Source organism: Corvus hawaiiensis, chromosome 2 (genome assembly GCF_020740725.1).
Source record: "Corvus hawaiiensis isolate bCorHaw1 chromosome 2, bCorHaw1.pri.cur, whole genome shotgun sequence".
NCBI lineage: Eukaryota > Metazoa > Chordata > Aves > Passeriformes > Corvidae > Corvus > Corvus hawaiiensis.
Window position 1 is genome coordinate 21,670,571 of NC_063214.1, and position 14,464 is coordinate 21,685,034.

The following is a 14,464-nucleotide window of genomic DNA, read 5'->3' on the forward strand; positions in this document are numbered from 1 at the left end:
GCAAGAGATAACAACAGTTGACAGAGCAGAAAACAGAGAAGCATCTAGCCCATAAGATTTAGGTTTCTGTTTTGACTTCCATTTGCCAAGTCTGAGAGAGATGTGGCAAACTTTCTGCTGGGAGAGTCCTCCCCTGTTGTCATTTCACCTCCTTTGGGATGACTACAAGCTGGCATTTCCAATAGTTGCTGTATGTTTGCTGATCCAGTGTTTTCAGGCCTTATGGAAGGTGCTGCATTGCTCGAGCTACATAATGACATGACGAAAGATGGGATTCAAAGAGAAAGACCCGAGCACAAAGCTCTGCAAAGCATTAGCTCACTTCAACAGAGACAAGAGGAGGACAAGAACTCTCAAAAGAACAAGGAGGAAAAACCACAGCAGAGTGAATCCTTTTGCTTTTGTGCAGTTCTGGTCAATGTTAATGGCAATCAATGAAACCACAACGGTGTGAGTGAAAGCAGAGCTTAGCACAGCCCTTCCACAAGTCCCATCTTGAGGCTTATCATGACAGACAGGCTGACTGCAGTGTGAAATCACTTCTCACCCAACACAATGCTGCTTAAGCAAGACAACAGCTTCTGCAGAGAGGAACCAGCAGATCTGTTTCTTGTAGGATTCCTAAGCTTCTAAAAAGCCTTTGAGCATTTGATGTGCAGCCTGAACACAAAGGACTGGGTTCATCAATAGGGCCCAGGAGAAGAACAGTTGACTGAGGCTGTGAATGGTTTCATGAACTGCTGCCTCGAAGAGTTGCTTAGGCAGCCAGCCACCTGTCAAATGGCACCGGCAGAGGCTGTGATGGTTTCAAACTGGCCCAATGATTCCTCACTGAGTTTCCACTGCAGGAGAGGATGGGGTTTCATAGCCAGTAAGTTCCATGAAAGAACAACACTGGATAATTAAGAGCCAAGGAGGACTTCTTGTTTACTCCCATCACAGGTCTGACCATGCTGAACTGATTCAAGAGCCCTCAGTAACCTGCACATTCTCCACCTTGTCTGTATGGATAGCCTACTCAGCAACTGAGAGGACCAACCCAAACTACCCTGGCTTTCCATCACCCAGAGTTGTTCTGCCCCATGCTATTCTGTAGCTCCTTTGCCTTCTATACAGGAAAGCAAAGAGTAAGAATAACAAGTTAGCTTCCCTCAGCCATGTTCAGCATAAAAACTCCATCTCAAAATGTATGAAATTCTCTCCACCATCTTAGGTTTCAGGCCACTGGAAAATGCAAATCAGAGTGCAGTAGCTATTTAAATCTGCTATTATCTGACAAATAGCATCTGATAATTTTCAATCTCAAGGAGCACATGAACCTGTTTACATACAAAAATTGGCAGGTAAGTTTACTGAGAAGGATCATTTTACTAACTGCTAAATAGATTACACTGTCATTTAGGTGAAGACTTAACACTACTAAGCAAGTGGTGTAAAGCACACATTCATAGAAAGCTGGGAAGAGGAAACACAGGCCAAATTAAACAGTCTGCTATTCACATGCTTTCTGAACAAGCTGTCAGCCACATACTATTTACTTAAGACACCAAGAAGAAAAGAAAACCATACCTGTGTACATTTTCCATGGCTGCTACTTCTGCCAGAGCAGCTAAGCTAAAAAATGCAGACACCGCTGGCATATCTGACGTAATACTATGGTTTTCTTCTGTCTCTGTGTTTCTGGAGCATTTGCTGTTGCAATCTGTTTCTGCACTTGATGATTTTTGAAGAGTACTTTGTGGCAGCTCTTTCGGCTTCTCCTCTGCAAAGAAAGAAAGTTAAGCATGCAGATCTAGCCCATAAATTCACTGCAGCCTATAGATATGCTGACTAGCCTGGTGTTAACAGAACCTTTACCTTTAGGACTTTGATTCTGCCAGTGTCATCTGATTCATGCTACAACCTCTTCTGACCCAAGCTACCGGGTCAGAAGCACGATACTAAGGTTTATAAAGCAGTTTACTGATTTTGCATTCAACTGAATTTGATCTTTTAGGTCAGGCAAGAGAGCTTTTGTGTATACTTTAGATACAGCAGTCCTGAAAGATTATCTTACTGGAGAACTCCAACAAGGACTCTGGCATTAACTGTCATACTATGGAATTCAGTTTTACAAACTATAACCAGGTGCAGTGTAATTTCTTTGCTGGACTGGAAACAAATTACGAAAGGTAACCATTTTCCATTTCCCTCTGTATCAGCTCACAGTTCTTAGAGTGAAGTATCTAGAGAAAAGACAGATTTGGTCATTCAAACAAAAGAAGTTGGCCATTATGGATTCAGTGATTTCCCAGTTGGTTTGATACCTGTATTTTAAATAATGACCACTCTAAGCAGGTATGAAAACAAGCTAATTTAGAAACACTGCCCTGATAAGTTGCTTGTACTCTCAAACCTTCTCCAACAATTTAGTTTTAATAAAATTTTAACTCCCATTTCCTTACCCAGTGTTCCTGCTGCTGGTGAAACTCTCCCATCTGCTGTTCGGACAAGATGTGTGATCTTCGTTTTCCTTGCTTTCCTTTTCTGGCTGCCAACTAAAGGCTCATGCATCATTGCTGGCTCTGGAGTGTTTAGGGCAGATATAGAAATTTTATTCTTCCAGGCAGACTCACTGGAATTTCTGTCTTCTAATAGTATGGCTGGAAGAGAATAAAAACATAATTTTAGATGTAGAATATTTCAGCCACTAGCTATGCTCATTTACCATTTTGCATCTATCTGCATAAAACCGTTCCTCACAGGTACTTAGAGCATAACCCATGGCAAGATATGATCTGAATGCCACAGATGTTTGCAGGGAAGTAATAGAATCCACCTTAAAGATATACTGAAGGTTCAAGTTTTTATTATTTGCAAAGAAAACTGTGAGATCAGCAGTAGCCCTTGAGTGGGAGCAGGGTATCAGTCTGTATAAAACATTCTGCCACAGAAGGTGTCGGCGAGTGGCTAAGAGACAAAACGTTTTTACAGAATAACAAGCTGATCTTAGCTCACAGACAGACTGACAAGCAGAACTCAGCAGTTCCTGACTAAAACCCAGTCTTATCTCTTCAGTCACTCTACATCAACTCCTCCAAAGGAAATATTGCCTTTTACAAAACAACAAACCTTAAAAACCACCCCAAAAGGAAGCAAATACAAAAGCAGAACTGGATCACAGCTAAAAAAAGGAAGTAAGCATGGGATAGAATATCATGACAGAAATACTGCCCACGTGAGGTCAGACAATGAGAAAGGAAGAGTTTAAATCTTTCTCAGCAGCTCCAGTGTTGGTGTTCTGACACAGCTTTTGCCTCAAACTGAACATGATCCCAAATTTTCACTTGACTAAAGAGTTTACTTTGATCCTGTTCACAAAGAAATAGGTCAGACAGCAATCACAAAACATATTTAAGCTTCCAAAGTCTGAGGTCAGTGCCTAGTAGTCAATAGTTTGGAATTTGCATTGATTCAATATACCATTCTGCTGATCCCACAGGGTATCACTAGTCCATAAAGCCAATCTGTGACATCTTTATCCCTCCTGTGATAAAAGTATTATGAAGCCTGCCCCATCTGTGATCACTGTCAGCTAGGGTTAAAAAGAGGCTACAGGTAGCAAATGGAATGCCCAAGTAGTTTTTTACAGATGCCTGTCTAACCTGTTTTGAAATTGGGAACACTCATGATATCTGCACCAAGTCCTTGAGGTATTTTTTCCCAGTGCACTGCCATCCTGAATGACTACACATTTTTTCCTAATGCCTGCACCACATCCCCTCGGCTGCATTTTCAACTCATTATTTTCTTTAATACCCTTCAGGTCATACCCTGTCTCTTTGCAATAGTCCATGATGTATTCTCCACAGCTGTTACTGTGTCTACACTTAGCTTACTCTTCCCTCCAGTTTCTTTTAATCTTTCTCCCCATTTTAAAGACTTAAGACACATTTGTCACTTTTTGGGTGGTTTGACCAGCAAAAATTACACACACAGAACTGAAGCCAGAGTGCAAACAACTGCTCTTTCAGAAGGGCTAAGAATTGAACAATTCCAATCTCCTGCACAGAGACTGGTGGTGTCACACAGGAGCACCCAGCCCCAGAAACTCTGCACAACAGCCAAACATTCTGCACGGCCTTTGCCCTCTTTCGTTTTAGTCTGTATTTCTGTTTAATACTAGTTTTGTAGATTTAATGAGCTTTCTATTCAAAGAAACAGCTAATAAAACCTTTATCTTTTGCTAGCTTCTGTAACTGTTCATTGTGTGAGGATGTGGACTAGATGAAGAGAACAGCTGTAACACATTTTATCTTGTTAGCAGTTGCCCTTTGCTCTTCTGTTTTAATGGGAAGGACCTTTAAATGTTTTATTGTGTAAGAATAAAATCAGATCTAGTATGAACATGTAAAAACATTTGAAACATTCCAAACTTTAGGTTTTTTATGATCTTAATTCACCTATGTTCTCTTGTACAACATTTGCGAACTTGTGCAGGCTCTTTATTTGGAAAAAAGGCACACAGCTTCAATTAGCATTTCTAAGTGCTTAGCTCTAGCTCCCAAGCTTTCCAGAGCAGAGCCTTGCTGTAGAACTGATGTTTTGTAAAGAGCACAAGAGAAAGCACAGGACAAGACTGACCCTGTAACAGTGCAATTAAGTAGAAGCACCAATGACTGCAAATGTGACTTTCAATTAATGCAACTGGGCCAACAGTGAGATGTTCGGATAAGCTTCGTGCATCGAGATCAGGATCTTAATTGGAATGTGTAATTAAATAGGCAGCTTTCTCTCTAGATTTCTTATTTGGGAATTCATATGCGTTGATTATATTTTAATGTAATGGTCTGGTTGTAGTCCAACACTATTTGTTAATTCTGATTTGCTCTAATTAGCACTTTGACACTGCTGTCTAATTCTAGCTTGATTGAGTTTATAATGGTTTTATTCTTAGTACTACAGCTCATTTTTTATGTTTAATAAAAAAATTAAGACATGATTTCAAACAATGAACAACATACAATTAAAAGAAACTTGATTTGGTATGCATTTAATTATGTATGTTGTATGTCAGGTCACTAGAAATTAACTTGATTGATCAGTACAGCTGAGGGTTCCCTTTTACATTTTTCTTTCTCACATTGTATGAGAAAAAAATAAAGAGAAACAAAAATCTTGAAAGGTAAAATAGGCAATAGCTTGAGACATAAGGAGTGTATGATGTTGACATGTTTGACTAAGAAATACCAGAAGGTAGCTGTAAAAACTCAGATGCAGTAAGTATATTCCCTCTCCATGTTTTTATATTGTTTTATATTCCCTCTCGAAGGTTTTTTTTAATCCTTGAAATGAGACTTGGAAGTTGTCTACCTTCCTTTTCTCCTCTAGCTCTAAAATAAGCTCTTTATCACTTCACCATAACATTGCTGCCATACAGTCTTGAAGAAGGAAGGATTGAAGGTAAACAATGAGTACTTTGTGTGTGGGTGCAGAGTGAATGCAGAAGGGAAGAGCATCCTCTTCTCTAGAAGTCTTAGTGGACACTGGGTTTAGATATCATTTCACTGCTTTCTTTACAGAGTTATTATTCAAGCAGACATAAAACTTAACTTGGAGGAAATCACACAAAACCTTCACTCACAAGACCCTTTGCACTGACTTCTAGAGGAGAAAGGAGTCCGTGTTTCAACAACTCTACATCTAAACTAGGTGCTCCTGCACCTGCTTCAAGAAGAACAGCATCCCACTGTTTCAACTGACAAAAGTATATCCATACAGATGCTCCAAATCAGGACCTGGTTTTGTTCTGCAGGAAGGATAGGGCTTGCCAGGTTTAATTCCCTGTAGTTTTCTTTAATCTATGTGACATCCATTCTGCTTCCACACTGTCCTGCATTCAAGAGCTGTCCCATGAGGAGCTCAGCTAATTTTCAGGGGAACATTGTCTAGACATGATAAGAGGTTCTGCAGTTACTGTGCAGTCCTGCCAACAGGTAGTTGCATGCTCAGCTCTCCACGATAGTGGCATGGGCAGAACTACTGGGCTATTTTTGCAAGCTGAGTTGAGAACATGGCATGAAGGTGTGGACCTTTGGGCATGCCTACACCAGAGTGGCAGAAATGACTCTGAGAGAGATGTATCTGGAGGTCTATGCCAGACGGTTTCCTCAGCTAGGTTTGTAAAGGTTTGCATGGACAGTTCATCCTATTCGGCAGGCATGCAGAGGACCTGTAGTCGTACTTCCCCCATCTCTGTGAACAACAAAAATGAAGTCAATTGAACTGACTCAGCACACCACAGCTTTTCAGACCAAACCCCAACAAAACACAGATTTAAAAGATTTTCTTTAATGATGCCTGTTGTGAGATACAGCTGCAGAAGTTTAACCACACTTAGTGGAAAACAAATGCTCTGTGAGTGTGAGCGTGCTGGTATCAAGGAGGAAAGGTGGGCTGTAATGCTTTAATAGTCTTTATGAAGTTTAACAGTGAAAAGCTAGCCAGAGCATAGCTTCAAGTCACCAGTGCCTAGGGAACCACTTCATGAAGGAAGTGATGCCAAACAGACTGACCTGGCAGAATTTCCAGCTCTTCTGACAACAGGACACTGCTACAATACTTCTTTGGGGTCAGGCAGCACACAGAGATGCAGCAAGGGCTGTGGACTAACAAGCAGAGATACACAGCAGCAGATGGCCAAACCAGGTGTATGAGACAGCTGCCTGGGTGGGAAGCTCTGCTGCAGGAGCCTGTGCTGATCCAGCCCTCCTCCAGCCAGAATGGTTGCCAAAGGCACAGAGCTACTGGCTCCCTCTGGGCTGCAGGCCCCACACGACGGGCCCTGATGTGTGTGGGAGAGCTGCTGCAGGAGCAGAATCAGGGACAGGGCTGCTTCACACATGAGCTGGTGCTGAGACCAGTGTATGTGTTCATCCTCTCTTCTCCCCCTCCTGTGCCAAGGCCACTGCTACAGCTGGCTGCTACACAGACCATGCAAGAGCCCTCAGCATAGCTCACTAAGTGTACCTGCAAAGAGGCAATCACTGTGACTTGGTATTTTAAGTACTGCTTCCTATGAGAAAGCCTTGTTGGTGTGGCAGAAAAATTCAACTCTCAGATGAGTGTTAACTTCCCTAGACAGGCATCGGTCCAGCTGTGCTTCTGTCAGCCCTCCTAAGGAAAAGATGTCTCTCTTGACACGTTCAACTGCATTACTGTGTGCTCTCTGCAGCATTTTACTGGTGTTTTACTGGGCTGTATCCTGCTCTATGAACTGCTGCAAACTCCTCATATGGCGACGTGCGCTGGTGCTGCCATGTACAGTGTGGTCAAAATTCACTCAGATTTTCATACCAGAGACACACGGGACAACACAACTCAACCACATTAAATCTGCCTTTACTGTACTTACTTTCCTTCACTCCTAACAGAGATGTGCACAGGCACACACACTTTTCAAGATGACAAAACATGAAGCCAGCATGACCTCTGCTGACAGGAATCCTTCCAAGTGTCTCCTCTGCAGCTATAAAAACATTCAAGCTCCTTCTTACTGCAAAATTAACTTCATAAAAACCAAAACTGCACATTATGTAGACTTGTGACTCACCAGAAGTATAGACTAACCACAAAAAGGAGTCAAAATTTTCATCTATTGTTTGATTCACAAAATGCTGAAATAAATATCCGAATTGAAATGAAGATTCTGGGATTCCCATCTTGAATGCTGCAGAATATGGGACAGCTCAGTCACACGGTTTCGAGCCTGTTGCCTAGGAACTCCTGGATGGAGGATGAAGATCTGTAGGCAGCACATGAGGGCAAGGCTGCCCAGCACCTACTGAGGCCATGCCCACATTGCACTTTGCTGATCAACACTTTGCTTTCAGTCACTACAGGGTACACTTCAGAGTAGGCAAGACCCCAGATTTTCTCCCCTCTGTAACTCAGGGGAAAATGCAGTTCCCCACCAATATACAGACATCCATTGCCTTTCCTCTGATGATTACATGTGGGCTGTGTAAGGCTCCTAAGTTCCTCATGTCTTGCTGTAGTCTTGGGAGGAACTTAGCAAGCTGGCTCTGCCCCAAATGCACAGACACATCTTTAATGTTTAGACACTATGACATTATTCACATAACATTTAACTTCCAAGGACATGCCTCTGTGTTGTGCTGGAAAAAATCCAGGGTACTCAACACTTGCCAGGCTTGAATCTTTGATCATAGTGCACACTTCACTTTGCATCAAAACAGGCTGGCTTCTTTTAAACAAATGCAGGGTTTGACATTTTGTTTACCCACATTTTTATCTGTAGATTTTAAACTATTTATATTTTTTACTCTTTATTTAATCATCTACTAAACACTTTCTATTTATTTTCCCACCGGAGAATTTAAACACTCATTTTTAAAAATAATTTGTCTACATGGTCTATTAATAATTCAGGAACAAAATCTGAATGACACCCAATAAAAGCAATGCTAATGTATGATGCTTTTTTTACATGGAACACGGAAGCAAGATAGTTACTTCTCATAAGCAACTCCCACAACATATTTGTTGTACAAAAAGAACAAGACAAAGTAATTTCAAATTATTTGCATCAGGGAATGCAGAAGAGCAGGCAGAGCCTATGTGGGCAAATAGTGCACGTGCATCACAGAGGACAGAAAACACAGCACCAGGAAAGGAGAGGAAATTACATGGCCAAGTCTTAGGGAAAGATATTAACCATAAAAGTAGCTGGGGAAACTGGAGATGGGAAGAGCAATTTTATTATCTTAGAGATGAACACGGATGGGGGAAAAACCAGACAAAATTAATGGAGTTAAGTAAGGAAAACCAGAGAGGCTCTTCTACACAACAGGAATGTAGAAGAGAACACCATTGTGGAACAGCTAAGGAACAGCCTGGACATGACTTGAATAGTGTGGACAACATGATGACAAAAGGGCCCAGGGAAGCAGGCTAAGGTATAATCCTGTACATACTGTACACTTGAAAGTGCCCCTCAGAGTTGTGAGTATGTAGCATGCAGGATTACAATACTGTAACAAGAAAAAGACTTTGGAGAGCTAACAGCGGATAGCGGGCAGAGAAGCTCCAGAACATAACTTGAAAAACTGCAGAAGGTATTTTCAATATGAAGCAAACAGAAAGTTGGTTAAGATTTCTACAGAGGCAGGGTTGGAGGTTGGTATTTCTGAGATCTGGTGCAGAAACAAGCACTTACATCCCGACCAGGCTCTTACACCTTGACCAGTTGCAGTCTGCAAAGTTCCAGATGGCAAGAAATCACAGGGAACAGGAGATAGGGACATGCATAAATGCTCTGGCAAAATAATATGGTCACTGATACAGAAGGATGCAGATAAGGACAACCAAAGGACAACATAGCTATGACCTGTGGAAGATAAAGTTTTCAGGGCCAACTGCAGAACTGCCTTTGCTTTGTCAGCTCTGCTGCATGGCACCTGGAGCAGGGAAACTAATTAAAGGGAGATGCCAAGTAAAAAGAAAACAGCATCATACTGGAGTAAGGTAGTATCAACTCGAGCCAGGAGGCAATGGAATCACAGCAGACAGGGAAAATAAGGAGCCAAAGCGATCAAAGACTAGAGAGCTGAGCTGTCTCTGTCTAGAAGCATTTCCCCAAGACTGAACTGAGAAAGAAGGCAGCCGAAAACCTTAATTAAGCAATGCACCAGTACCTGTGTCCGGAACATTAAGCTTCTTTCTGTGCTTAAATTTGCTGACAATTTTGTGGAACAAGTTCTTTTTCTGAGACTGGAATGAACCTACAGACAACATTAATAATACATACTTTCAATTAGAACCTTGAAAAAGAGTGCAACAGTCACAGTATGTACTGTACAACTTCCCCTTCCTATAATACAAGTTGCCATTTCACAGGGAAGCACAAAACCTGACCTTCTGCCAGAGGGGACTCTGGAGGCTTTCAGCAAGCTGTACTTCAACCCACCACCTCCCAGTGTTTAAGTGCATACAATGCATTTTAGGGAACAAAGCCTTTGCGAAAGCTTAGCCATACAACAGAACATGGGGGTTTCTTGCTTGTTTAAAGATATACTCTCTTTTGCACGTATATTGGGCCTGGCAGGGAGTAAACTTTACTCATAGCAGCCTGGATAGTGCTGTGTTTTAGATCAGTGACCAAAACAGTGCTGGTAACACACCAATGGTTTAGTTACTGCTGAGCACTGTTTACACAGCATCAAGATCTCTCTTTCTCACTCTGGCACCCCAGCAAGTAGGCTGAGGGTGTTCCAAGAGGTTGGGAGGGGACACAGTTGGGACAGCTGACGCACACTGGCCAGGAGGTATTTCACACCATACTCAGCACAAAACTGGGGAAATCTTTTTTTAAGTTGTCCATTGCTCGGGTACTGGCTGGGCATCAGTTTGTTAGTGATGAGTGCTGCCTTTTGCATTACTTGTTCCCTCCCTCCAACTTAGGAAACCGTCTTCATTTTGACCCAGGAAGTATTTTTCCTTGCTTTTGCCCTTCTTCTCTCCCACATCCCACTGTGGGAGCGAGCAACAGGGTGGGAACTTACCTACCTGCCAGGGCCAACCCACCACAAGATGCAAGAGCTATCACTGCCTTTCTGGTGACCAGAGATGAGATATAGTAAGTGGAAAAGTAAAAGCTTCCAGAGAAGGAAGGTGAGGCTATGTCCAGCTCATGGTATCATTCCTACTTTACCAGCAGAGTCTTAACAAGGAGCAGTCAGAAGACATCTTGTGTGACACTGGACCACAAAATATGCCACTATCAGAGGTCATCAAGAAGTCAGTCTTTGCCTCATTAGGGGAGCTGTCAGTGATATAACAGCAACACAGGTGTAAGAGATGCATAATCTCCACACTGAAAAGCCATTTTTAGGGATTTTACAGAAACTCCACTTCAAAATCTCATGTCCAAAGACACAGTGGAGAAGCAAGTCTTCAGGCCAGTTCAGAACAGACCAGCCCAAACAAAAACGAGATGCTGTGCATCTGACAAGACTTACAAACTAACAAGAGGGTGTCCTTCCCATCTCCATCTCACCTGGAAGATGATTCTACCCACCACAGATACTGGCCTTTTCACTCCTCCTCATCCTTAAAAGGAACCAGACACATACATTGGCTACTGGGACACAACTGCAACCATACAGAAACGTGCAATCAGGGTATGTCTACATTACACATCTGCAATTTGCCGTCTCAGACTCCATATGTGAGGAAAGGAGGAGTAAAGTGTGTAGCACACGGAAGAAGTATTTAGTCTTACGAGGTGAAGGCCATTCACAGACACTAGGCTGTCTGATCAATACTGAACACTACTGAGAGAAAGCTAAAATCCAGCCAGAGGCAGGCATAGAAACCCTAACATCTTGGCACATGTTGGCTTTGTGGCTCACTGCTACTTCTTTTTTAATATGGAAAAAAATCAAAACTTTGGAAGAAGATTAATAAACTTCCAAAACTCTGGAAGTCAAACAACAAACCAAATAAAAGTCCAAGCAAGAGATCATCTTAGGCAACATCAGCTTGAATCTGAACAGCTTCCCAAGTATCTGTATAGAAAATACCAGAAAGTACAATAGAAGGGTCCATAGTCACTCAAACTTACTGAAGTGTTGTTACAACAGCTTCCCAAGTATCACAGAGAACTAGTCTAGTGTCAGTGCAATAAAAATGTAATAAAAGGAATGAAAAGGCTCAGAGAGCTTGAGCAAAAGCCTAAATGAAATAACTGAGCTTTTCTTGAGACTAAGCCCAAATATGTCATCCACACTAACAGAAACAAGTCTTCCCACCAGTTCCACAAGAAGACTGAGAGGCACATAACTACATGATTCTTGTGACATTTTTACTATTATTTTTTACTTAGCAGATCAGTGATTTTTGCAGGTGCTTGGAAGAAACAACATATTACATATCACCCCGTCTCAATTTCTACAGCTCAATCTGCAGCTTACAAACCATTTCAATCACTGTCCCAGACAATCAGCCAGTGTCAGCAACTCTAAGAAGAATAACTGAGATTAGAAACTCAGAGAAAGATGACAAGCATTGCACAGAGGAGGAAACCTGTGTCTTTCATCTCTTTTTTCCCCATCCAAAGGGGCCTTTGTCATCGGCCTCTTTCTGCGGCATGCCACTTTCCCAGATGGAAAATCCAAGGACATTGACTTTGGTGGGGCCAAAAGAAAAGCTGCCTTTCACTAAGGAAACTTCCTATTTCTTTCCCTTTTAGCTGTTACTCCTGTGAGACAGTGCCCAGTGACACTTAGAATACCCTTTGGCCATAAATGCATTGAAAGAGAACATCAGCTAATACCTAAATAAGTCAACATACTTGGACCTGAGAATGTAACTTCTGACTCCATGAGAAACTTCATCCACACACTCTGCCTTACCAGCGTAGGCACAGTCACTGTGCAGGAGCTGACAGGATGCCTGGCTGGGCTGGACCTGTTTCATGGGGACAACAGGCAAGTATTCCAAGACTTTGAACAAATGCCACTTGTGAACATTCAATCCACAGACAATCCATGACTGAAATAACTAACCTAAAAGTCTTGCTGTTAGGCAATGGATCCGGGATGTGATTTCCTATAGAAAGCTGAAAAAACCTTTTACTGTTAGTTTACTTGTTATTGTTACACAGCCATCTGCTCATCTTGCACTGTTGGAAATATTCTACATGGCTCTGCCTCTCCCTGGCACTTCAGCAATTGCCACAGGATTTAATCCCTGGCTTGTCCATTGTGCTCACTGAGCACAGCAGGGACTCCTCCTGGGAATACTTGCTATGGCCAGTGGCAGCTGCTCGGGGAAGCAGCAGGCAAGGAAATGAACCATATCTGCATTTCCTCCAAATTTCTGGGGATAGGCCTCCTTTGCTCCCAAAAGGTCCCTGTTTTAACGGATCTGATCAAAGAGAGGACGTTTCAACAAGATCCTAACAAAATCAGGACAAACAGCCTCTGCATTTCTGCATCTCCCAGAGGAAGGTGCTGTATTTTTAGGTCATGATCCTTGGAAAATTACAGCACGCAATCTCCAAGCATCTGAATGCTTTGAACCGAGCCAAAAAGAACCCCAGATCTAAGACCAAGAGGAATGCCACAAAGCAGCATGCGTTTTAAGCTGATGCTTTATTTCTAGTCCTAGAGGCCACAGACAAAAAAAGCCCTGTAGACAATCTCTTCCCCAAATAAAACTACATTGTGCATTCCCCTCTTTGCCTTCCCAAAACGAAAGCTTTAGTGCAGTGCTTGGTGTATAAGTGAGCATTTCTTCACAGTACAAGGCAGAAATAATGACTCTGCCTGTTGCTCACTTTTGCATACAAGCAGATTAGTGACTCACTGCAGACAGCTGACTTCTGCGTGGTGGGATATTTTGGCACATATGCCATTGGAAAGACAAAAAAAAAGAAACAGTCACAGCTCCAGTAAATGTTGGAGCAGGCCATCTGCACAGATTCAGTATAGCTGTATTCTTCAGCCATTTTGTGACATTATTATTGTATATGCACATTCCCAGTTCAAAATGCTTGATGTGAATTTTGTCAAAGCTTTATGGCTTGATTTAGTCCTGCTCCCATTGAAGAAAGACCCCCATTAATTTCAGTGTGAGCAGAATTTAGACAATTTGGAAACTCTGGGGAAAAAAAAACGCCTCTCATTTAAGAAAAGGTTCAAATTTTTCTTCATACATGCAGATCTGTAACAGCTTTTGTGTTACAGGGTTCTTCAGGTGTTTTTATATGAAAGAACTGGCTGAAGTGTGGACTGGAAATGACAAGCACAACAGAAGTAGTCAGTGGCCACTGCCCTACTGATTCTTCGCCTAGGAGTAGGAAAACATCCTGACAAACATGGGTGTGTTCTTAGGCAGCATATCAAGCTTGTTGCAGGCACAGACTAATGACATTTGACAGAAAATCAATCCAGCACCATTTACTCCAAAAGATAACTTATTAAAGCATACAGTTACAGTTGGGGTGGGGTGCAGAGAAATACCCTAAACACAACAAACAAAAACATTTCTCCATTTTTATTCACCTAACATCCTGAGGAAGGTTCAGTATTTTCTAAATTTTACATGTTTAGTAGACACTGATCTGTAGACTTCAAAAATCAAGTGGTTATCCATGCTGAGTGAAAATGTGTGGATAGTTTATGATCCTGCACATGCTTATTCAAAAATCAGGGCATCATTTCAAAGAGTGCTTACCTAAACCTAACCCTACTGATTATTATCACTTGGAAACACCCAGAGGCCCCAAACACTTGTAGACACTGCTTGTGCTGCACATCTCTTCTAATTACCTGACAGAGACACACCCAAGGAAAAGCCACATAGCAGAAGCAACTCCACACAACACAGTATCACAGAGCAGTGCAAAGTTAAGGTCTCCCACATCCCAACACAGTCACACCCATAAGACTGTATTGATATT

At 42.1% G+C, this 14,464-nt stretch overlaps 1 protein-coding gene across 21 annotated transcripts in view; it reads right to left on the reverse strand.

Annotated features, from left to right (window-relative positions):
* The window catches only part of BBX (BBX high mobility group box domain containing), a 153,104-nt gene that overhangs the window by 19,301 nt on the left and 119,339 nt on the right, over nucleotides 1-14,464 (reverse strand). For 19 of the 21 annotated variants that reach the window (XM_048293762.1, XM_048293759.1, XM_048293765.1 and 16 more), the window contains 3 exons: nucleotides 9,696-9,782; nucleotides 2,445-2,642; nucleotides 1,570-1,762 (listed from right to left, as the gene is read on the reverse strand). In XM_048293762.1, the coding sequence (XP_048149719.1) occupies nucleotides 1,570-1,762; nucleotides 2,445-2,642; nucleotides 9,696-9,782 (478 nt within the window). The remainder of the gene's footprint in view (nucleotides 1-1,569; nucleotides 1,763-2,444; nucleotides 2,643-9,695; nucleotides 9,783-14,464) is intronic. The other 2 variants (XM_048293772.1, XM_048293771.1) reach the window with 1 other exon arrangement.